Below are 25,889 nucleotides of genomic sequence, written 5' to 3' on the forward strand. Positions count from 1 at the left end.
TCCACCCCTAGAATATACTCCGGAACGGGGGAGACATAAACCTTGTAGGTACGAGGAGGAAGTCTTCCTATACCCAGTGGTAAGGAAACGGCTTTCACAGTCACAGTCTTTCCCCCGTAGCCATCAATGCAGATTGCTGGTCCAGGGAACAGTTCTGGGTTCCCATAAACGAGACTGCAGTCGGCGCCAGTGTCAACTAGACCCAAAACCCTCTGTACATTCGAAGGGGACCAATGTATGGACAGTTCCACATGGGGCCTCCGGTCCCTGCTTGTCCCCTCTGACCGGGTACCTTGGCCCCACCCCTAATCAAGCTGAAAGGAGTCGGTCTCAAGCGGCTGCATGAAGTCCTGGAGGGACATGGGTCGTGCTTTCCCAGACTCCTCCTTTATGCTTCTCCGGAATTGTTCTGGACGCACCTGTTTCCAAAGTTCAAGCAGGAGTGCATTGGGTTGTTGGTCTATTTTCTTCCTATCAACCCCTGCTGCCATGAGATCACGAGATCACGCCACATCTGTGCGCGTGTTACTCTCTGAGGCCCGCGACCTCGCCCCTTTACCTTTGGTTTGGGCTTCCAGGTCTCAACTGTGCGGACCTCCTGTCTTAACTTCCTTCGCCTGCGGCTTTCAACATCCCCTAGGGTGGCCATGGCAGTTGTAACTTCATTGATCTGTCGCCCTACATACGGTGTAACAATAACAACCAAGGATCCAAAAGCACTCGCAGGTGCAGTGTCCAAAACCAGATCTCTCATGCTGGCAGTAAAAAGCTTGTCATCTGGGCCCTGCATGTTGAGGTTAAAAATAGCATGTCTCATACCCATTTCACGGATTATTTGCGTAAGTTCTGTATATGACTGCCATTGACTCACAGTGTCTGGCAGTTCGCCAGCCTGTTCCCATATGGTGCGTACCGCAGCTGTGAGCCACGCCATTAGAGAATGGCTGCTTTGGTTGTTGGCCAACCTATGGCAGTTTTGTAACCTTTGTCGCAGGGACGGATGCACTGTCACGAAGGCTAGCTTTTCCATCTCGCCTGGGGAGCAGAGAATGCTGTCTGCTCCCTCATCCCATAAACGTAATAGCCAAGCTGATACTGGCTCTCCAGGGCGCTGTCTGTACCCGTCCCCAGCTCCTGCAACTCAGTGGGAGTGTATGGAGTGTAGGTTGTGAACTCAGTCACAGCTGGGTTGCCGGCAGCAACGCCCCCGGGGCCCAAAGGTTGCTCACGTTTTACCCTTTGCTTCAAGATTGGACGGGCTTGGGGGTTGGGAGCTACATTGTCTCCACTTGCTTCCTCTGCCTCAGAGTCTCCACCTTGGGGCCCCTGTTCTAACAGGCGGACCCGGGCTTCCAGCGCTTCCAACCGGGACACCTGGTCCGGCACCCGGGCCACTTCATTAAGCGCATTTTCTGAGTTGAGACTCAAGGCCGTGAGGAACATCCAGCCCACGCGGCCGGCTGTAGCCTTCTCCTCCTCCGGCAACCGCTCAGCCAGAGCCTGCAGGGCCCTCTCCACGCTGGCCGGAGAGCTGTCCATGTCCTCCCACCCCTCCTTGGGGGTCCAACTCCTGAGAACAGTGGCCACCGAACACCATATACTGTGTGGGGGCCACACGTCCTCCTGCCCAGAGTCAGACGCCATTCCTACCTGGTCGGAATCTTGCTCACCGTGCCAGGTGTCTGAGTGGGTGGAGGCCTCGGTGTAAGCTGTCCACAACCCTCGGAACTTAAGGCCGCAGCAGATTACCAAAATGAAGGCAGTGCCGTCCATGGCCAAGAGGGAGGTGTGCCATCTGGAGGCTCGAGTCTCCCAGGCAGACCGCGCCTCCCGTTCCCGGTGTCGCTCCTCATGGGCCTCCCGAAGCTGGGCTCTCACACGCACAAACCGCTCCACCATGCTTTCGTAGGTTTTGGCCAGCACCATACTCCGCTTATGAAGCCGAGCTTGTATACGTGTAAACTGCTCCAGTATATTCCGGAGAGTTTCATCTGGCACCATACCCTGCTCATTGTGCCATTTGTTGTGCGGGAGACCCTGCTCGCTGCGCCATTTTTTTTTTTGGGGGGGGGGCGGCCTGCGGGATCTCTGCTCCCGCTCCCCACACAAGAACGCAGGATACAGTGAGGCCAAAAAGGAACACCCCCGGAGCCATAGGTAGGGGAGTCATACCACTATGGTCTCACTGGAGGCTGGGCCCACGGTACATGCGACCTGCCATCAGCCTTTCCGCCAACCGACCGACGACTCTCCTCCACTCTCCTCGACTCTGTTCCTCTACTCTCTTCCGCTCTCTTCGGCTCCTCGGCTCCTCGGCTCTCCTCCGTAGCCGCAGCAGTTATACCAGCGGCCAATCAGCTAACCGGCCACAGCCGACGGCCAATCAGCCACAGCCGACAGCCATCCACTACCTGACCCATCACCCCTCCACGTGAGGCCGAGAGCCTGTAAACCACTTTCCGGGGCTCTGTCCCCACAATCCCCATTTTCCTGGTGAGGAAATTGAGGCCCCAGCAGGCCAAGTAACTTGTTCAAAGCACCGAAGCAGTAAGAGAGAGCCAGGATTTTCACTTCAAACACAGGGCTCTTTCTCCTTGACTGCACTGTAACAAATCTCTTTGAGCCTCAGTTTCCTCAAATAAAATTAAGTAATAATCCTTGTTCCACTTTTGTCACAGAATTATGTAAGGAACATGAAAGATTCTTGATGTGAAAGTGCTTTGCAAATTATAAAGCCCCAAGCAAATACCGTGTTTCCCCGAACGTAAGACCTAGCTGGACAATCAGCTCTAATGCATCTTTTGGAGCAAAAATTAGTGTAACACCTGGTCTTATTTTTCTACAATGCAAGACCCGGTCTCATATTATATAAGACCGGGTCTTATATTAATTTTTGCTCCAAAAGACGCATTAGAGCTGATTGTCCGGCTAGGTCTTATTTTCAGGGAAACAGTATTATCATCCAATTAAAAAGAAAATCTCAGCTCTTCTATTAGGTTGTTGCAAAAGTAATTGTGGTTTAAAAGGTTAAAAATAATTGCAAAAACCACAATGACTTTTGCACCAACCTAATACTTACTACTTGTAACTTTGGGGAGATTGCTTATCTTCATGTAAACCTTTGTTTTCTTATTGGTAACTTGGGGTAACACTATTGCCTTGTAGGGTTGTTTTTGCTATCAAATGAGATACATATAAAGGACTTAACCCAGTGTCATAGTGAGCACTCACTGAATGGTAGTTGCTGCTATCATCATTGGAACTTAGGGATAAGTTTTCATTTTGTAGGTGAAATTTAGGGGAAATGAACATATTTGCAATATTGAATCTTGTTATAATAACAAATCTTTGCATTCTAGACTGTGTCCTGTTTACCACTGCCAGAATAGTCTTTCTAAAGCATAGCATTTCTTTATTTCTCTCCTCTTTCTAGCTACTAATGGCTGCTGTTCCCATGTTGCGTGCCTCCACAGCATATCCAGTAAATGGTGACACAATAAAGGCCTTTAGCTCTGTGCTCCTTCCAAGCACCTAGTAAAATTGACAAAAAGACTATCAACACACCTACATCTCTGTATAACAGTGGAACAGATCAGGAGGGTGAAGTAGAAAATGGGATGATGTCAGAGTGGGAATCAATAGCTATTATCTAAGATTGATAAATCAGTAACGAGAGGGTTAATTATTTCAGAAGGTGATAGAGATAACCACCAGAGGGACTAAAACAGACTATTAACACTCCAAATTACCAGAAAGAAAAAGAAAATGCAGCCCACATAGGCAAAGAAAGAAAGGAAAGGAAGCATTACAAAAATAGAACAGAATTACATTGGTAAGAGCGAGGACACTAGGCACTTTCATACCTAGTTGATAGGCATAAAAATTAAGACAGCTTTTTTTTTTTTTTTCTCTAGGTGCTTCTGGAGAGAAGTTCAAATCAATAAAAACCTCACCTTTTATTATCACCACGTACAGGCAGTTCCAAATAATGTCACTCTAGGATACTCCCACTAAAGGTGCAGGCTCTCACTGGCCTTGCCTCTTCTGCCCACACACACCAGGGTGGGAGACGCCTTAAGAAGTTATGGAGATGCTTGTCGTAGATGACTACTTTCATGAGACAGAATGGGAAGGAGCTTTATGTACCCAAATAGACAGTATTTCAAATAATAATTTTGTTAATAAAAGTAAATTGCAGTATAGTATGAATGGTATGATTCTATTTGTGTAAAGATACATTTTATATATACATATATATTTTTATATATATATTTATATATGTATATATATAACATTACACATATAATATCTATGTGTACATATGTGTATATACCGGGGGTGCCAAAAAATGTATACACATGACTTGTATTCATCTTTTGTTATTGGTATATATTGAATATTACAACTTTAATCCAGTTTTTTTCCTTTCTTAAAGTGTGTATACATACCAGTTAGAATGGCTGTCATCAGCAAGACAAATAATAACAAATGTTGGAGAGGCTGTGGAGAAAAAGGAACCCTCATACATTGTTGGTGGGAATGCAGACTGGTGCAGCCGCTATGGAAGGCAGTGTGGAGGTTCCTCAAAAATTAAGAATAGAATTCCCATATGACCCAGCAATCCCTCTCCTGGGTATCTACCAAAAAATCTGAAAACATTTATCCATAAAGACACGTGTGCTCCAATGTTTTTTGCAGCTTTATTTACGGTGGCCAAGACATGGAAACAACCAAAATGTCCTTTGATAGATGAATGGATAAAGAAGTTGTGGTATATGGATAAAGAAGTTGTGGTATATATACACAATGGAATACTATTCTGCCATAAGATGAAATAATGTCATCCGCGACAACATGGATGGGTCGTGAGATTATTATGTTAAGCGAAATAAGTCAGACAGAAAAAGTCGAGAACCATATGATTTCACTGATTTGTGGTATATAAAACTGGAAACAACAAAGGAACAAGACAAATAAATGAAGAAACAAAAACTCATAGACACATGATGTTGTATGTCAACTATAATTTAATACACATGTATAGTCACGGGATATGGAGTTCATCATGGGAATAGAGTCAGTGGAATTGTAATAGATATGTACAATGTCAGAGGGGCAATAGGTTGGGGCAGGGGGGTTATCACTTTGTGGGGGGTGAAATGTCTAACTATTACATTGTTTTGTATACCTGAAACTAAAAAAAAAATAAAAAGGAAAAAAAAATGCTTGAAAATAGGATAGCTTAAACTAAAAAACGAAAAAACAAACCCTCATAGACATAGACAATAGTTTAGTGGTTACCAGAGGGTAAGGGGGGAGGGGAGTGGTAGATGAGGGTAAAGGGGATCAAATATATGGTGATGGAAGGAGAACTGACTCTGGGTGGTGAACACACAATGTGATGCATAGATGATGTAACACAGAATTGTACACCTGAAACCTATGTTATTTTACTAACAACTGTCACCCCAATAACCTATAATTTAAAAAATAAATGTGTATACATTTTTTTTGGCACCCTCTGTATATGTGTATACATATATTTATGTATTTCTGTATATGCTTACAGGCATTTTCTATACATATACATACATATATGTATATATAATACACATGTAAATCTTTTCACACAAGTAGAATCAGGGTACAGAAAAAATGGTTAATTGTAGTTACCTCTGATGGTGGAAATAGTGAGCCAGGGGATATTATTTGAGTTTTTAAAACAAAACAAACCAAAAAAAAAAAACAAAAAAACAACACAAGGATTTTATGCTACTTTATAATACAGTTTTTCTTAATCGTTTCAAATTGATAGCATTTACCTTTTAACATTCATAATAATTTTATTTAATATATACGGAGTTAAAGTCATATGTAAAGTCTTTTATAAGCTTATGTTCTATACTTAAATTTTTTTTTCCTGCAAGATAAATTGTCTCCCTGGATTTTGCCTGATTACCATATATGGGTGTCATGGGCATTAGGTGAGTCAATAAATATTTTTAGATTATAGATAGGCTATGTTAGCTTTACTATGTTTCTTGTCTATAAAAATAGTCAAATAAGTTACATGTCTATTATAATCTGAGAGGGTTTAAGTTTAAGATATAAAGGTTCATTTTACTGAGCGAAAATAGTCATAACAAAATTTACCATCTTAATCATTTTTACATGTACCGTTCAGTGGTATTAAATCCATTCACATTGCTGGTGGTGCTGCCATCACCACCATCCATCCTCGTACTCTTTTCATCTTGTAAATCTAGACTCTATACCTATTAAACACTAACTCTGTTTTCCCCTCCCTCCTGCCCCTGGAAACCACCATTGTACTTTTTGTTTTTATGATTTTGACTACTCTGAATACTTCATGTGAGTGGAATTATGTAGTATTTGTCTTTTTATGACTGGCTTATTTCACTTAGTATAATGTCCTCATGGTTCATCCATGTTGTAGCATATTCCAGAATTCCTTCCTTTTTAAGGCTGAATATTATTTCAGTGTGTGTGTGTGTGTGTGTGTGTGTGTGTGTGTGTACACACACACACCACATTTTGCTTATCTAGTCAATGGTAGATGTACACTTGGGTTGCTTCTGTGTTTTAGCTGTTGTGAATATTGCTGCTTTGATTATGGGTGTATAAATATCTCTTTGAGATCCCCCTTTGAACCCTTTTGGGCATATACCTAGAAGTGGAATTGCTAGATCATAAAGTAGTTCTACTTTTATTTTTTTGAGGAGCCACCATACTGTTTTCTATGGTAGCCGCACCTTTTTACATTCCTACCAGTAGTGCACAAGGGTTCCAATTTCTCCACATCCTCACTAACACTTGTTTTCTGTGTTTTTGACAGTAGGCATCCTAACGGTATGTTATCTCATTGTAGTTTTATTTGCATTTCCCTAAGGATTAATGATATTGAGCATTTTTTCATGTGCTAATTGGCCATTCCTTATATCTTTGGAGAAATGTTTATTCAAGTCCTTTGCCCATTTTTGAATTGGGTTGTTTGTTTGTTGTTGAGGTTTATATATTCTGGATGTTAATTCCTTATCAGATACATGATTTGCAAATATTTTTTCACATTCTATGAGTTGCCTTTTTACTCTGTGGATAGTGTCTCTTAGTGTACAAAATTTTAAAATTTTCATGAGGTCCTGTTGTTTTTCTTTTGTTGTGTGTGCCTTTGGTGTCATATCCTAGAAATTACTCTCAAATCCAACACCATGAAGCTTTTGTTCTGTATTTTCTTCTAAGAGTTTTGTTTCAGGTCTTATATTTAGGTCTTGAGTCCATTTTGAGTTAGTTTTTGTATATGGTATTAGGTAAGAGTCCAACTTCATTCTTTTGTATGTGGATATCCAGTTTTCCTTGCATCATTCGTTGAAAAGACTGTCCTTTCCCCATGGAATAGTTTTGGCACTCTTGTTGAAATTAATTGTGCTGTTGAATTCAGTTTTCTAGGAATTTTATTAAGTTGTTTTGCATCAATGTTCATAAGGGTGAGTAGTCTGCTACTGTTTTCTGATAGTGTCTTTGTCTGGCTTTGGTATCAGGGTTATGATGCCTTCATAGAATGAGTTAGGAAATGTTCCCTCCTCTTCAATTTTTTAGAAAAGTTTGAGAAGGATTAGTATTAGTTTTTCTTTACGTTTGGTAGAATTCATCAGTGAAGCCATCATGTTGGTAGATTTTTGATTAATGATTCAATCTTCTTACTCTTTATAGGTCTAGTCACATTGTCTATTTCTTTGTGATTTAGTCTTGGTAAGTTTTGTGTTTCTAGGAATTTGTCCATTTCATCTAGGTTATCCAATTTTTTTTGGTATACAATTGTTCATAGTAATCTCAACATTTTTTTTTTTTATTTCTGTAGAATCAGTAGTGTCCCCACTTTCATTTCTGATTTTAGTAATTTGAATTTTCTCTCTTTTCTTAGTCCATCTAGCTAAGGGTTTGTCAGTGTTGATCTTTTCAAAGAACCAACTTTTGGTTTCATTGATTTGCTTTATTGTATTGTTTTTCTGTTCTCTATTTCATTTATCTCTGCTCTAATCTTTATTATTTCCTTCCATCTGCTAGCTTTGGTTTTAATTTTTTTCCCTTGTTCCTTAAGTTGTAAAGTTTGGTTGTTGACTTGAGACCTTTTTTTTTTTTCAACTTTCGTTTATTTTAAGTGTGGTTTTCCAGGACCCATCAGCTCCAAGTCAAGTAGTTATTTCAATTCAGTTATGGAGGGTGCAGCTCACAGTGGCCCATGTGGGGATAGAACTGGCAACCTTGTTGTTAAGAGCACCGTGCTCTAACCAACTGAGCAAACCCACCATCCCTATCTATTTTGTTTTTAATGTAAGCATTTATAGCTATAAAATTCTTCCTTAGCAACTTGCACTACATCCCATAAGTTTTGGTATATTTTATTTTCATTTTCATTCATTTCTAAGTATTTTCTAATTTCCCTTGTGATTTCTTCTTTGATCCATTGTTTGTTTACAAGTGTGTTGTATAATTTATACAGTATTGTGATTTTCCAGTTTTTTTCATGTTATTGATTTCTAACATCATCCTGTTACACTTTGAGAAGATAACATTATATGATATCTATGTTTTTAAATTTATTGAGACTTAATTTGTGCCCTAACATATGATCTATGCTGAAAAATGTCCCATGTGCATTTGAGAAGAGTGTGTATGCTATTGCTGGGTGGAATGTTGTTATTAGATCTAATTGGTTTATTATGCTGTTTATGTCCTCTATTTCCTTATTTATCTTCTGTGTGGTTGTTTTATCCATGACTGTCAGTGGGGTATTGAAGCTCCAACTATTATTGTAGAACTCTTTATTTACCCCTTCATATCTGTCTACTTCATATATTTTGATAGCCTGTCATTGCGTAAATGTTCTTATTATATCTGTTTGCTGTATTAAACCTTTTATTAACATATATTCTTCTTTGTCTCTTGATTTAAAGTCTATTTTGTCATATATTAGGATAGCTACTCCTGCTTTCTTTTGGTTGCTATTTGCATAGAATATATTTTCCACCCTTTCATTTTCAACCTGCTTGTGTCTTTGGATCTCAGGTGAGTCTTTTGTAGACAGTGTATAGTTGGATCATGTGTTTTTATTCTTCTGCCAATCTCTGTCTTTTGAATGGTGAGTTTAATCCATTTACATTTAATGTGATTATTGATAAGGAGGAACTTCTGTCACTGCTATTTTTTTCTCTATGGCTTATAGCTTTTTATTTCCTCATTTCCTGCATCCCTGTTTTCTTTGTGTTTAATTTTTTTGTAGTGAAATGTTTAAATTCCTTCTGTGTATGTTCTGTAGCTATTTTCTTTGTGGTTGCCACAGGGATTACATTTACCATCCTAAAATTATAACATTCTAATTTTAATTCATAGCAGCTTAAGTTCAATAATATACAAGCACTCTGCTCCTATGCAGCTCTATCCCCACTCCTTTTAGTTGTCGATGTCACAAAATTACATCTTTGTACATTGTGTACCTCAAAACAAGCTACTAATTCTTACAACTGCATTAGTTTCCTAAATTATCTAGAAAACAAGATTTGGGCTTACATACCAAAGTTACAGTAATATGAGGTTTTTCATTAATAATTGTTTTTTTTTCTTTAAATGTGTTAATCTCTTCAATCATGTAGAAAATGAAAAGCATAGTTACAAACCATTGTTACAATAATACAAGCTTTAGTAATTGCCTGTGTTTTTACCTTTGTTGAATCTTTATTTCTACATACAGTTTTGAGTGCCAGTTTAGTGTTTTTTCAGTTCACCTTGCAGGACTCCCTTGGGCATTTCTTGCAGGGCGGGTCTAAGCTCCCTCAGCTTTTGTTTATTTGACAATATCTTGATTTCTCCCTCATTTTTAAAGGGCACTTTTGTCAGATGTAGGATTCTTCATTGATAGTTTTTTTGTTTTTTTTTTTTTCTTCTAGCAGTTTGATTACATAGGCCCCCTGTTTCTGGCCTTTACAATTTCTGATGAAAAATGTACAGAAAATCTTATTGAGGATCCCTTGTATGTGATGACTCACTTCTCTCCTGCTGCTTTCAAGATTTGCCCTTAGTCTTTGGCTTCTGAACGTTTGATTAGAATGTGTCTTTGTTGTGGATCTCTTTGATTCATTGTTCTTGGAGTTTGTTGAGCTTCTTGGATGTTTAAATTTATGTCTTTTCTAAAATTTGGGAAGTTTTCAGCCATTATTTCTTCAAATATTCTCTCTGAAACTTTCTCTGTTTCTTCTCCTTCTGGGACTCCCATGATACGTATGTTGGTCCTTTTAGTGGTGTCCGATAGGTATCTAGGCTCTGTTCACATTGTTCTGTCTTCCCCGACCCCCTGCCTGTTCCTTAGTTTCTATAATTTCTATTTTCTTATCTTCAAGTTCATGGATTCTTTTGTCTTCCTTTGAATCCCTCTAGTGAATTTTTTATTTTAGTTATTATACTTTTCAGCTCCAAAATTTTTTTGTTTGTTTGTTTCTTTTTAGGTTTTCTATCTCTTTAGTGATGTTTCCATTTTGTTTACACGTCTTTTTTTTTTTTTTTTAACTTTCTCTTCATCTTTAGTTCTTTGAGCACTTTTAAACTGTTGTTTTAAAGTCTTTGTGTAATATATGTGCCATTAAATCTATTTTAGGGTCAGATTCTGTTAAATTAGTTTTCTCCTTTTGAAAGGGCCATACTTTCCTATTTCTTTGTATATCTTTGTGATTTATTTGTTGAACACTGGACATTTGAATCTAATTATGTGGTAACTATGGAAATGAGATTCTCCCCAGGGTTTGCTTTTTTAGAAATTGTTATTATTTTGGTTTATTGTTTTTGATTGGTGTAGGCTGTCTTTATGCTAAGGATCAACCTGAGGTGTAAACTTAATGTCTTTTTGTATCTTTTCTGAGCCTTTCCTTCCTTGGGCATGCATGGTCACTTTCTGCTTTACCTCATATATACAGTTAGTTTTGAATGTCCTAGTCTTTTAATGTCTGGCTCCTGAAAGGGGAAAAATGAAAAATGAAGGAGGTAAAAAAGGGTGCCGATCCTATAAATTTCCTGGAACTTACTTGAGCCAGAGGTGGGAGGAGCTTGAAGTAGTGCAGGGAGATGCAACAGCAATGGTGGCTTGCTTCTTTGTCTGCACCTCTGAGATGAGAAGCAGCAATCAGCAGTCAGAGCACAGATCCCCAATAGTTGGGGAACAGAGTCCTTTTTGCCCACTGTAGTTCCACAAGCTGTGTGTAAGCTGCTCCAGGAACATGTACACATCTGCCTGCTTTGTGACTGAGTGTGGGAGTGGGTAGCTGCTACTGTGCTAAGAGCTGAAATTGACCACAATTGACCCACCCTCCAAGCCTTCCCCTGGAAGTTGCCTTCAACCCAGAATTCCAAAGTAGTTACATAAGGCATATTCTACCAGTGTAATTGTTGTCTAGGTGGAAAGACAGATTCCTGATGCTTCCTGCTCTACTATCTTCCCCAGAATCCTCTATTCTTTTATTTTTGTATTGGTTTCTATTGTCTGTCAGTAAAAAAGTGAATTGTCTTTTTAAATTGAATTGTCTAGCTAGAGTGCTGTGTAGTTGTTATTTTTATTTATTCATGTTCTGTCTGATTTGAACTTAACCTTTAGATTTTATTTTAAGGTCAGTTTGGCCTGATTCAATATCGTAACAGATAAGTGAACTATTTATTTTTCACAAAACTGGGTTCTGTTTTAATATTATTTTATTTACCCAAACAAGTATGCTTTGAGTGCTGGTGAGACAAGGTTGCCAACCCCACAAAAGTTACTTTCTAATTATCCACTGTCCTTAGGACACTCATTCTAATGTGAAAAATCTGGGCTATATAGCCTAAAAACTGAGTCATTTTTAAAGCCATTAATTTAAAATGGTGGCTAATATATTAGGCCATTTTAGTTATCATTCAAGCTAACTTAAGCAGAAGAGACCATTGATTGACTCACATAACTGAGATATCTAGGGGTAGAGCTTAGAAACATTTGCTGTCAGGGGTATCGGACTCCTCAGATTGGCCAGGCTAAGGTTGCATCCATGTGGGGGTTATATAAGTGGTCAGTGCTGTACAAACCACCTAGAAAGGGTTTCCCGTGAGGAAGATGGGGTTCTGTAATCAATGGACAATGTGCAGATGGTGCCACTGAGCTCCTCCTCCTTCTCTACCTCTCGTCCCTCCTCCATCAGCATCACTAATACATATTGAGTAGTCACTATTTGCTCTCTTCTAAGAACTTTATTACCTAATTGAACCTTGCAACAATATCCCTATGTTCTTAGGTGACCACACTGAAGCATAGTGAAGGGAATAATTTGCTCAGGATCATGCAGTAAGTGGTAGAGTCATGTTTCAGACTTGAGCCTTCCCGTTTCAACCTGGTGCTCGTCATTAGGACTCTTTCATCTTTCTAGGTATAGAAATTCTTTTCCCCATTCTATCACTTCAAGAATACACATCACCACCATAGTAAAGCTATCCCACACCCTAGAAAAAGGCACTTTCATCCTACCCAAAGTCATGTCCAGAAAGAGCCCTCAGGTGCGCTGGGCAGAGCGAGAAGCTGCTTCTGCAGATTATGGTGATGCTGCTGCCCACAGCCCTTTGCTTCTAAGTTCTTCTGGTTTGCCTCTGCTGCTCAGAAGCTCTTTCTGGAACTCGGCTCCTCCAGTCTATCTGGCTCTCTGGACCCAACCCATTCCTCTGGACTCCTGTGGTTACTTCTTTTCCTTAGATGATCTTGGTTCCACATTCTGAAGCCCACAATATTGCCCGGGATTGCTCTGGGTGACTGCACTGCACAGGCGTCGTAGCCTGGGCGTTCTTGATTACGTCCCTTTTCTCACCCCCAAGAAAATGTGTCTTGTTCACTTTTGAATATCAACTGTCCTAAAAGTCACACAAAGAGACTTCTGACCAAGCTTTGAATAATAGGAACTGTCTGAGCCTGGTGCTTTCTGTTTTGGAAGGTTATTAATTATTGGTTCAACTTCTTTAATTGATATAGGTCTATTCAGATTATCCTTTTGTTCCTGTGTGAGATGGTGGAGTGTGTCTTTGTAGGAATTGATACATTTCATCTAGGTTATTAAATCTGTGAGCATATGAGTAGAGTTGTCATAATATTCTTTTATTTTTCTTTTAATGTCCATAGGATCAGTAGTGATAACCCTGTTTCATTTCTGATATTAGTAATTTGTCTTCTAGCTCTTTCTTTTTTTGTTAACTTGGCTAGAGGTTTATAAATTTTCTTGACATTTTCAAAGAACCAGCTTTTGGCTTCATTGATTTTCTTTATTAATTTCCTGTGTTCAGTTTTATTGACTACCGCTCTATAAAAAATTGTTTTTACTCTCATTACTTTGGATTTAATTTGTTCTTTTTCTAGCTTTCTAAGCTAGAAGCTTATTGACTTTAGATCTTTCTTCTTTTCTAATATATTGAATTAATTATTATAAATGTCTCTCTAAACACTGCTTACCCGCATCCCACAATTTGGATAAATTATATTTTTATTTTGTTCAAAATACCTTAAAATTTCCTTTGAGACTTTTTACCCATGTGTTATTTCAGAATGTGTTGCTTACTAACTAAATATGGTGGGATTTTCCAGCTATCTTTCTGTAATTGATATGTAGATTAATCCCATTTTGGTCAGAGAGCATACATTGTATGTTCTCCATTCCTTGACATTTGTTAAGGTGTGTTTTATTTTCTAGAGTGTGGCCTGTCTTAGTGAATATTCCGTGTGATATGAGAAGGTGGACGCCAGTGTTGTTGGATGAAGCAGTCTTTGCATGTCCATTAAAGCCAGTTGATTGGTGGTGCTGTGGAGTTCAACGGGGTCCTCACTCATTTTCTACTTGCTGGATGTGTCCATTTCTGATAGGTAGATGTCGAAGCCTCCAACTATAATAGTGGATTCATCTACTGAGGGTGCCAAAAAGATGGATACACATTTTAAGAGATGTTATCTATGCTCAAGCAGTAGTTTGCTGTAATCAAAAGTGTCTGGATGCTGATGATAACCACTTTGAGCACCTCTTGTAATTGCAGAAGTCAAATGTGACTTGTATTCATCTTTTGTTATCAGTATATATTGAGTATTACAATTTTAATAGTTTTTTCTTTTCTTAAAGTATGTATACGTTTTTTGGCACCCTCTGTATTTCTCCTTGCAGTTCCATCAATTTTTGCCTCATGTATTTTGACACTCTGCTGTTAGGTGCATGAACATTAAAGATTGTTGGTCTTGGAGAATTGACCGCTTTATCATTATGTGATGCCCCTCTTCACCCCTTTCCTTGGTACCTTCCTTGCTCTGAAGTCTGCTTTGACTGAAATTAATGAAGCTACTCCAAGTTTCTTTTGATTAGTGTCAGCATGGTATATCCTTCTTCATCCCTTTACTTTTAATCTATATGTTTATATTTAAAATGAGTTTCTTGAAGACAGCATATTGTTGAGTCTTGTTTTCTTAATCTACTCTGACGTTCTCTGTATTTTAATTGTTATATTTAGACTATTAATGTTTAAAGTGATTAGTGATATAATTGGATAATATCTACCATATTTGTTACTGTTTTCTATTCATTGTTCTTATTCTTTGTTTTCTTTTTTTTGTCTCCTACTCTTTTTCTGCTTTTTGTGATTTTAATTGACTATTGTATAGAATTCCAGTTTTTTCTCTTTTTTTTTTTTAACTTTTTAAAGTAGTTGCCCTAAAGTTTGCAATATATACTTACAAATAATCTAAGTTTACTTTCATGTAAGTTTACTGTCGTATACCGCTTCGTGGTTAGTGTAATTACGCAGTTCTTCTTTTCAGTCTCATAACATTTTATTATGTGTTTCATTCATCTATAAGATATAATCACCTAATACATTGTTATTATTTTGAACAAGCTATTATCTGTTAATTATTTTAAAATAAGGAAAAAAATTTATATCTTCATTTATTCCTTCTTTAACACTCTTCCTTTCTTTATGTAGATCCAGGTTTCTGACTTAAATCATTTTTCTTCCTCCTGAAGAACTTCTTTTAATATTCCTTGCAAGTCAGGTCTACTAGTGAAAAATTTCCTCAGTTTTTTTTTTTTGGTCTGAGAAAGCATTTCTCCACTTTTAAAGGATAATTTGTTGGATACAGAATTCTAGGTTTGTGGTTTTTAATTTCAACACTTTAAGTATTTCACTTCACACTCTTCTTGCTTGCACGGTTTCTGAAGAAAAGTCTGATGTAATTCTTATCCTTTCTCCTCTATAGGTAAGGTGATATTTTTCCCTCTGGCTTCTTTGAAGATTTCTTTTTCTTTGTTTATTTCTGCAGCTTAAATATGATATGACTGAGAGAGAGAGGGGGGGGGGGAGAGAGAGAGAGAGAGAGAGAGAGAGAGAGAGAGAGAGAGAGAGAGAGAGAGAGAGAGAGAGAGAGAGAGAAGAGAGAGTTTTCCTGCTTGGTGTTCTTTGACCTTCCTGGATCTGTGGTTTGGTGTTTGTCTTTAATTTGGAAAGCTTTCAGCCACTATTACTTAAAATATTTTTTCTGTTTCTTTCTCTGTTTCTTCTCCTTCTGGTATTCCCATTATGTGTACATTATACCATTTGTAATTGTCCCACAATTCTTTGGGTGTTTTCTTCTCTGTTTTTAATTCTGTTTTCTCTTTGCATTTCAATTTTGGAAGTTTTCTGTTGGCATTCTTCAAACTCACTGATGGTTTCCTTGGTTGTATCTAGTCTGTTGATGGGCCCATCAAAGGCACTCTTTATTTCGGTTACAATGTTTTTTGATTTCTAGCATTTCCTTTTGATTCTTTTTTTATAGTTTCCATCTCTTTGCTTACATTACCATGTATTCTTGTGTATTTTCTATTATTCCTTTTGAGACTGTGGCATATTAATCATAGTTGTTTTAAATTCTCAATCTGCTAATTCTAGTATCTGTGACATATCCAAATCCGGTTTGATGTTTGTTCTGTCTTTTTAAACTGTGTTTTTGTCTTTTAGCATGACTTGAAATTCCTTGTTGAAAGTTGGACATGATGTACTAGGTAAAGGGAACTGAGATAAATAAATAGGGCTTCAGTGTGAGGTTCTGTGTTTATCTGGCTGGGGGTTAGGCTCTATTTACTTTTTGCAGTAGCTGTGTTATTGGAAGCCAAACTTTCCTGTTCTCTGTTGTCTTTGGGTTTCTCTGGAGACTTAAATATGGTCTGAGCTGAGCAGTTCTTTCAGTTGTATCCCCCTGTTATTTTGCAGGAGCCGTATTGATGTGGTGGTGACATGTGGGGAAGGGATGCATTCTAAAGTCCTGTCATTAGTTCTCAGTCTGTTAGTGAGTCTGTGCCCTTGGCTGTGACTCAAAAGTGCTTTTCAGTTCCCCTCCCCTGCTTTGATGAGACAGGAAGGCTAAAGGGGTCTCCATTTAGATATTTTTCTTCCCCCAGGTAGGTTAGGCTCTGCTGAGATAGTCTCTTTTGAGAGCAGGCCTAATGGTTAGGGGAGAGGCCTAAGACGGTAAGGGGAGAGGGGGTGGTAAAAGAGGGTAAAGGAGGTCAAATATATGGTGATGGAAGGAGAACTGACTCTGGGTGGTGGATACATAATGCGATATATAGATGATGTGTTATAGAAATGTACACTTGAAACCTATGTAATTTTACTAACCATTGTCACCTCAATAAATTTAATAATAAAAATAAAAAGGAATGACAGGAGGTTCTGTTGTATTTCGTAATGGCCGCTTTTTTCTTCCCCCTGCTGGAAATGGGGCAGGAATTTTTCTTGATCTTACCTGTGAGAACCTGGTATGGCTCCTTGAGGTAAAACCCATAAAGGTGTGGGGCTCCCCCCTTAAACTGGGTCTCCTGGAGTTTTTAACTCTCAGACTGTCCACACGGGAGAATCGTGTGTGTTGTGATTATCTGTATCAGCCCGCCTGCCTTTCTAGTTTCAGAGACAGTGATTTGTTCTGTGACCTCCATTCTCTGGGGGATACACAAAGAGTCACTGATTTTCAGTTTGTCCCGCTTTTCACTTCTTAGGATGGAGTAATGCCTCACAGGCTCCTTCCACGCCAAACCAGAAACCAGAGACGTTGAGTGTTTCCTTTTTTACACCGTATTTTCTCCCTTATTTCCATGATATCCCTTTCTTTTGATTCTCTAACAGCTCTAACCTTTCTTCTGTCTTCCTTTCCACCCTTCGTCTTGGGAGTTCGAGGATCCTCCTCTCACCCCACGTCACCCTTCCCTGAGGACCATCTCCTTCCACAGCTTTAGCTCACACGTGAACGACAGTCTCTTCAGACTCAATGTCCTCAGTGCCTGACATCCTGTGGGCACCTCAAAATCAGTGTCTCCAGGCTGAATTTATTTTTTGTGAGCCCTCCATCCTTATCCCGTAATTGCACCACACCCTTCTTTCTTCTCCCACAAACACACCCTTCCTCCTGCCTTCCCTTTTTTTGTGTTCACTGCTTTGCTGAAATGACTGCGTTTCTGTCTACCCATTTGCTCATGCCAGAAACCTGCTTCTAGACCGTTCTTTCTCACTCCCCGTCCAAATCCAATCACTTAACACAGTCCTGCAACGTTTTCATCTAAAAGAAAAATTCAAATCTGCCTCCTCATCCTTGACCCCACTGCTGTTGCCCTTGTTCAGACGCTTAGTTTACCACGCTATCCTGCCACTCCCGCATCCCGCGCTCCGCGCTGTCAGCCTCGCAGCATCCAGGAAAGCATGAGATTGTTCTCTCTTGATTACAGAAGTGACCGCCCACATCTCCTGATCTGTAACTAACCCCCTGAGGATGTGGACGTACAACTATTAGAAATTCTGGTTAGACTTTATTTCCCTTGATCTCACTTCATAAAAATGTTTCTTTCTTGTTTTGAAATGTAGAACAAGAGCACATGCATATAATGTATACATATATTAAGGTTGAATACTCAAAAATTATTTTATTGCTAGGGGTACATAGTCCCAAACTTGAGAGATCATGGGTCTGCAATATAAAATCCCACTTCCTTAGGTTGGTGTCACAAGTCCTCAGTTGTCTGGACCTGACCACTTGTGTCCAGGCTTCTCTCCGTCCCTTTTCCCATTTATCCCCGGCATCAGGAAAGCTCCTATTTAACCACCTGGTTACTAGAAGTTACCAGGCTATTTCATGCCTTCTTACTCTCATCACACTGCTGCTTCTCCCTGGAATTTCCTTCTTCCTTCTCCCTTCACTCATCCCTCATTCCCACCCCACCCAGCAAACTCCTGCTTTTTAACGTCTTTCTGGGACCCCCTCCCTGTTCCTTCCCTGACGAGTAAAGTCGTCGTGCTCTCTTGCTGTCCCGCTGGGCAGTGCTCCTTCACTCGGTCCTTCGGCAGTGTCTGCTGAGCTCCTACTGTGCCCGCTGTCGTAGGCTCAGGAGACGTGTAGTCAGTTCATTTCTCTGCTCCTTCACGGAGCTCGTTAGACAGACTCTTCCCATTCCTCCCCTGCAGCGTCCGGCTGGCATGGCCATGGCCTGCACGAGCGAATGAATCAGTGAGGGACGGCACTGGGACACTCCCGTCTCTCTCAGCACTGAGATTCTGTTTTTCTGAAAAGTTGATCAGAAACTCAGTGGTCAGTTTGTGGATTTCTATAGCCAAAATCTCACTTGTGGTGCAGTGTATGTTCACACACTAAATCCAAGCGCCCATTTAGTAATAAGCATAAGTTTGTGTATATTTTATATGTGTGTTTTGTTAATCCCAGTAAGTGGACATAGAGTAAGTACCTACTATTATTCTAGAGTCATTCATTCTGGCTGTGGTTATAAAGTTTGGCCTGACTTAATGACTCATAAATGAACATTTACATCACATCTTCTGGATGTACTTTGGTTTATGTTGGAATAGGACATAAAAAAGTTGTTTTTGGACGAAGAATAATTAACCTTGCCAGTATGCTGTCCTTCGTTTAAGATATATAACTACAAAACAGATAAATTAAGATATAATTGTTTATATTACAGAGATTTTTCCATTTGAAATATTTTACCAGATGTGAACGTCAAGTCCACTTGGTGTGCCTCAGGATTTGTATTTGTTTAATACGTATGTGATATAAGTCACAATTTTTAAAGAATATAGCACATTTCATAAAGTGAGTTTTACCCTTATAGCTCAAACTGGTCAGCTTTTGTACATAAGCATGCCTAAAATAAACATTGTGTGTCATGTCAACTAACTCAGTAGAGTTAGTGAGAGACTAAATGATTTGAGAAGAATGGCGATTAGGGAATGGTATGTTGACCTTAATTACCAATATTACTCTTACTACCAGTAATAATTAGACTGCTTTTCTTCTGAAGAAAACTGAGTCTGAAATTCCCTTAAAAGATAGAAATACACCTTTATGTTTCAATCCTTTTTAAGTTACTGCGATCCTAAATTTTAAATGAAAAGCTACCTGAATTTACCTTAGGAAACTGAATTAAACAAAAATGCTTTTGAACCTCTTGTCTTTCTTTTAGGTATAACATTGAGCCCAGTTTATATTGCCCATTTTTCTCCCTTGGAGCATGCATGGAAGGCCTGAATATTTTGTTTAACAAACTGTTCGGGATTTCATTATATGCAGAGCAGCCTGAAAAAGGGGAGGTGTGGTGTGAAGATGTTCGAAAACTGGTGAGCATCCCAGTTCCTGTCAAGTTTTGCTACTTTATCTCTTGGGTTTTGTAATTGCGTTAATAGCAGTTTCATCTTCAACTTAGCTTTTCCCTGATGGAGTGTGTCTCACCTTATTCCCTTCTTCATGAAAAATCCAAATGACCACTTCTGATTTCGGACACTGTGTAAAAGAACATTGTTCTCCAAAGCCAGTTTATGCCTGAAATTAATGTAAACGTACAACAGCTAAGTTAGTTCTCTGAAAAAAAAATTTTTTTAGGAACTTGCTAGAAGGTTGGATCTTCATATGTTGACAAATTGTAGTTAAAGGGCCATTTGTCATTACTTTTTATATTCCTGCCGTGCTAAGTATCCCTTTGCATTAATTCCAGAATCCATTGCATTGATCACCATTTCTTTCCTTCCAGCCCCTTCCCATCTTGTGGAAGCTTATATTTGCATCAGATTTTAATTTATATCCTGTGTTCTGATTTGATTTCTTTGATAATAATTTCAAGCCTAGAATCCACCTGTCTCCTATTAGGGCCTACTTTATTTGTGGTGTGAATATTTTTATTTTTTCCTGGTAAGACTAAGCAATTATTGACCCATGTGTTTCTCACAGAGGTTGTTGTTATGGTGTTCACATCTTGCTTATATGTTTACCACACTGGACTCTTGTCACTGTATTTCAAGAAACAAAGACGATCTCTCCGTCTCTTGGCTGTTTCGTGAGCATGGGATCAGCGTGGCTGTGTTACTGAAAGGATAGAACGGCAGCACCTTTCATCGCATCCTTAATTACCTAAATAGCTATCTCTTTGTAAATAGTGTACTTCAGAAATGATAGAGATTGATAAGGTGCAGAGATATAATGACAAGAAAAATGGGTAACAGGAACAGAAGGGCAGAGTGCAGAGAAGACAAGTTTCCCCAGAGCAGGACGTGAGCGTTTGGTTCACTGCTGTGTCCCAAATGCCTTGAACAGTTCCTGGCACTAACTAGGTGCTTAATAGATGCTTGTTGAATTAATGAATATATGCTTGCCGGACGTTTTAAAGCATAGAATTGAGGTTCTCTTTGGCAGAAGCCTCGAGTCGTGACAAGAGAAAGAAGGCAAGATGGAGACGAGTGCTCGAGCGCTGTCCTCCGTGCCAGGCCTCTCACAGGCCCAGTTTTGGAGAAGGGCATCAATAAGAATGTTACTGATCTTCCACAGAAGCCAGAAGCTACGTTTTGTTTGTTCTCTGTTTGAGGGTTGTAGTTTGTATGGACATATATCGTTACATTCTAAGATTTGAAGGAGAAATAATTTTGCTGCTACGTTGTCCAGCCAGCACTTATTCCCAGCTCCTTTGGTGGTTTGTGAAGTCTGAAGAGCTGTGTTTGGTAGAGGTGTTGTAGGGAACAGGGGTGGGGGGAGGAGGGTCCTAATGAAGAGGGTTTCCTCTGGACAGATTTCCCAAATCAAAGCATTGAGAGATGAGGGGGAAGTAGAAGGTATTTCCAGATAATGTGGGATGTAGAAAGCAATACAATGTCCATAATGGTGGCTGTGCATGATTTATATATAGATTCTTGTGTTAGGGATGTTTTTGCACTTGTAGAGTTTCTGATGGCCTCAGTCACCACTAAATTAAAAAAAAAATTTTTTTTTCCAGGCTGTGGTTCATGAATCCGAAGGATTGTTGGGGTACATTTATTGTGACTTTTTTCAGCGAGCAGACAAACCATATCAGGTGATGCTTTATTTACAATCTGGTCTCTCTAGAAATGATCATCAGTTAATTTATATTAGTGTGAACTTTATATCTCATGTTCGTAGTTCCCCAATAGTTAAAAGGCATTAATGATAGTTAATACATATATAAATTTGAAATTAGGGTGGAATTTAAAAATAATAAATGTTATGAAAATAATTATATAAGTCTGTATATGTCACTTTTATCTGGGTCATGGGTATAAATGATAGCTGACATTTTATGATCCCTTCATTGTCACATCACATCTTTGAATGTTCACTTCAATGCTTTGAGCTAGACACCAACATTATGAGGCTACTAAGGCCAGAAAGGTTAAGTTCCTTGTCCAAAGTCACACAGCTAGAAATGCTAGGATTTGAACCCAGACATTCTGACTAGAGCCTCAGCTCTTAACTACTTTCCATACTTGATAATGAACCTAATTTAAAATTACAGAAGGTACAGCAGTTCCCCCCTTATCTGCAGGGGATACGTTCCAAGAACCCAGTGGATGCCTGAAACCAGAGATAATACCAAACCCTATATATGCTATGTTTTGTCGTATACGTACATATTTATGATAAAGGTTAATTCATTGTAAGAGATTAACAACAACAACAACTAATAAAAATAGAAACAATTATAACAGTATACCGTCATAAAACGTAAGTGCATGTGGTCTGTCTCTCTCTGTCTGATAACGGATCTGATAACTGAGGTGGCTACTAAGTGACTAATGGGCAGGTGGCATTTTCAGCATGGAGACGTTGAACAAAGAGATGATTCATGTCCTGGGAGGGCAGAGCGGGACAGTGCGCAATTTCATCGTGTTACTCAGAACAGCATGCAGTTTAAAACTTATGAATTGTGTATTTTTGGAATTTTCCATGTAACATTTTCAGACCATGGTTGACCACAGATAACTGAAACCAGGGAAAGTGAAACTGGAAATAAGGGGGGACTACTATATGTCTACATGGAAACCTTCTCAACCACCAATTCACTTCTTCTGTGAGATATGTGAAGTTCATTCCTTTACGTTAGCTGTGTACTGGCAGGTCAACCATCTTCAACAGTTTCAGGCAATTTGATGGGAAATGTGAAGAGCTCAGGTTATAAGTTATAACAGAAATAATGGTACCCTATATGTGAATAGTGATTCACAACTTCAAAGCTTTTTAACAGACATGAGCTTGTGAAATCTGGGCAACTGCTCTGGGATTGGACAAGATAGAGAGGAAGCTTGTAGAGGCGAACCAGTTTCCAAGATGGGCTGGCTGGTAGCTGATGAAGGTGGGACCGGAGTCTAGTCATCGGTCACTGAGTCCTGGGTTCCTCTTCCTCTTTGCTTGAATGGCTGATGACGAGTCCAGGCCAGTGATTCGGCGCTTTGGCTCCTAGGGGTCCACCTGGGTTCTGATCCGAGATGCAGCAATCCTACCTGTGTGTCGTTGGGTGTATGACTTCACATTTCCAAGACACAGTTTCAGTGTTCTTATCTGAAAGGTGAGATTCCTGCCTCACAGGGTTATTGTGAAGAATAAGTGATAAAACGTAAGTGAATCGCAGCCTGGTACAGAAGAGTTACTCCAGACCCCTTGCTTTATGGGAGTTTAGATCTCAGCACTTTCAAGTGATAAAGACAATTAGTGTGGAAAGTGTTTTCTAGTGCATTGAAGGGGTTCAGTCAACATTAGGGTCCCTTCCCTTAGCAGCTCTATGTCTGTCTCTTCCATTTGCTGGTGAACATCACGAGGACATGGATCTAAGCTCTGTAATGATGCTGTTTCTACCACATCAGGTCGATATGTATTTTTGAAGTGAATGAATGAATTAATCAACATAAGCTCAATGGATGACTGGTATTTTTAAAAAGTAAAATATTAGCAAAATAAAAAGTTGGGAAAAATTTATGTCTATAACAAAATAAATAAAATAAGAATACAGTTAAGTTAAAATTTGAACTCATACATTTTGGTATAAGTTTATGTTGATCAAGACTATTTTACCCTTTTGGTTACCTAAGACTTTCTTCTATTATGTTTTCTGATTCTCAAAGGATTGCCATTTTACAATCCGTGGAGGCAGGTTAAAAGAAGATGGAAACTATCAACTCCCAGTCGTAGTTCTTATGCTGAATCTTCCCCATTCCTCAAGGAATTTACCAACTTTATTAACTCCTGGAATGATGGAAAATCTTTTCCATGAAATGGGACATGCAATGCATTCTATGCTGGGACGTACTCGTTACCAACACGTCACTGGTGAGTCCTGAACAGGGGACGTTTATTTTAATGCAATTATTTAAAGACTTGTATTTTATTTTAAATTGGGAAAAAAGCTTTTTATTTAGAAAGTCTGGGATCATTTGATAGTGTCCTGTAGTCATTTATTGCAGATGGCCTCATCTCGTCCTCCCAATTGTAGTGCAGCCCAATCCTCTTATTTTGTTTCCTTCCTTGCTAACAGTTCTCACCGAGGAATAAGTCTCAGTTGTCTGTCTTTGGGGTTTGTACCAGTTTACATTTTATATGTTTTATATGGAATTTAAGTGTGTGGATATATGTCCATGTGAATGAATATCTCCCTAGTACTTAGCACAGAGTTAGTAAGTGAATGCTGCCTATCCAAATCAGTTAGAAAACATATTAAAGCATGTTGGAAAAATGTGATAAGGTACTTTTATTTTTCTCATTCTTTCTTCTATGTAAAATTATAGTTTTCATTCTGTTCTATGGCCATATTTGGTGATACTATAGACTTTGCTCTTAGTTGTCTCATGTCTAAGTCTTAAGCTCACTATCAGGTGTGGTCAGCTTTAGACCACCTGGTAAATTGTCTGCATTCAGTATTTATTAATTAACTTTATACATACAGTATTTGGGTGGAGGAGAAGATATTTGAAAAGATGGGCTGAACAGAATCATAAAATGTCAGTAAAAATTCCTTATACGATTTGTTGCTTTAAGTAATTTTGAGTTTGAAATATTGCTTTTCTGCACTTGAGGACTGAATTTGTTATAAGATGCTATCAATGGATAAAAGAAAGTACTTTTAAAACAAATAAAGGATAAAAGCATTTGGTGGTGGAGCGCAGTGAATTAAGTAGAAATGCTGTATTAAATGTCAGAATGTTTTAATTTGTGTTTCATGTATAGTCCAGCATAACTAAAGACAGACTTGTTTGTAGAAGGTGTGAACCACTGCTTTACAAGGTGTTTTATTCAGCTGTGCAAATATTTTGTTTTACTTCTGATATATAGGAAAATATATAGGATTATAATAAACTTTTCTGCAAATACGTGCAATAATTTTGTAGAAATAAAATACTGATTTAATGAATTAAAGCTTATCATAGTTCATCAGAAGTACAAGTAAAAATTTTAAAAGAGTGCATAAAAAAGTAAGATAAATATGTTGCTTTGATTTGTGCCAACTTTTTTTCTTTTTTCCCAATTTTAGGGACCAGGTGCCCCACTGATTTTGCTGAGGTTCCTTCTATTCTGATGGAGTACTTTGCGAATGATTATCGTGTGGTTAACCAGTTTGCCAGACATTATCAAACGGGGCAGGTAGGCAAAACTAATATTGTAATACAATCCTTTGAGTTGTGGTTGTCGGCATTTATGACTTGCTGGGTCATGTTGAACTTGGTGCTTTTTTCAGACCTGTCACCCTCTCTCAGTACCAGAAACCTCCTACCGGTTTTTTTCCTGATTCCTTCTCTTTTTGGGGGTGGGGGAATAGGGGGCTAGTCTACAGAATCATAGTCATAGCATATAGTCACGTGTTGACAAATACTGCCCTTAATTATATGCCAAAAAACATCCTGTTTAGCCTTCATGGACATTCCCTGAGGAAGGCCCTTTATTCCTGTTTTCCAGAGATTAAAACTGCTCTTTAGTAGAAGAGGCTTTCAGGGCTCTCTTGCTTCAAAAAAGCCATTCCTCTTTCCTCTTCCTTCATAATTCTGAATATTTTTTCTCTTGGTCTGAATTTTTATGGTGTTTCGTAAAACTGAACCACATTGCCGTATTTTCTCAATATGCTTAGGGTCTATATGATGATAAGTCTGAAAATTCCTTAACATCAAAGCTTAGATTTAAATAGTGCCTTGTAATTTTAAATTTTTAAAAATTCTGTAAACTTGGATTAAAATGAGATACCTTATAGTAAGTTAAGCGTAACTATCAGCATTATACAATTTACTGTCCATGTATACTTCAGAAAATGTCTTCTTTCCCTTCTCTCAGAACTTGGATTATATAATATTACATTAGCTAGTGTTTTTACCCCCTCAGACTTCCTTCCTGAGGGCAGGTGTAAAATTATATTCATCTTTGCATCTTCAGCCTTTAGAATCATGCCTACCGTGATTAAAGGAATGAATGGAATCAGAAAAAGAATGGCCGACCCCTTTATTTGTGACTCTTCTGATTATGTCCCCAGATG

The 25,889-nt window shown here is 38.8% G+C and overlaps 1 protein-coding gene across 2 annotated transcripts in view; it reads left to right on the top strand.

The window, feature by feature from the left end:
- MIPEP (mitochondrial intermediate peptidase) overlaps positions 1-25,889 on the top strand; it is a 176,639-nt gene that overhangs the window by 53,778 nt on the left and 96,972 nt on the right. For both annotated transcript variants that reach the window (XM_088793507.1, XM_088793508.1), the window contains exons 11-14: positions 19,560-19,713; positions 21,357-21,434; positions 23,497-23,701; positions 24,900-25,009. In XM_088793507.1, coding sequence (XP_088649633.1) covers positions 19,560-19,713; positions 21,357-21,434; positions 23,497-23,701; positions 24,900-25,009 — 547 coding nt within the window. The remainder of the gene's footprint in view (positions 1-19,559; positions 19,714-21,356; positions 21,435-23,496; positions 23,702-24,899; positions 25,010-25,889) is intronic.

This window comes from Rhinolophus sinicus, chromosome 16 (genome assembly GCF_057876585.1).
Source record: "Rhinolophus sinicus isolate RSI-liver-muscle chromosome 16, RSI-T2T, whole genome shotgun sequence".
In the NCBI taxonomy this organism is placed as follows: Eukaryota; Metazoa; Chordata; class Mammalia; order Chiroptera; family Rhinolophidae; genus Rhinolophus; species Rhinolophus sinicus.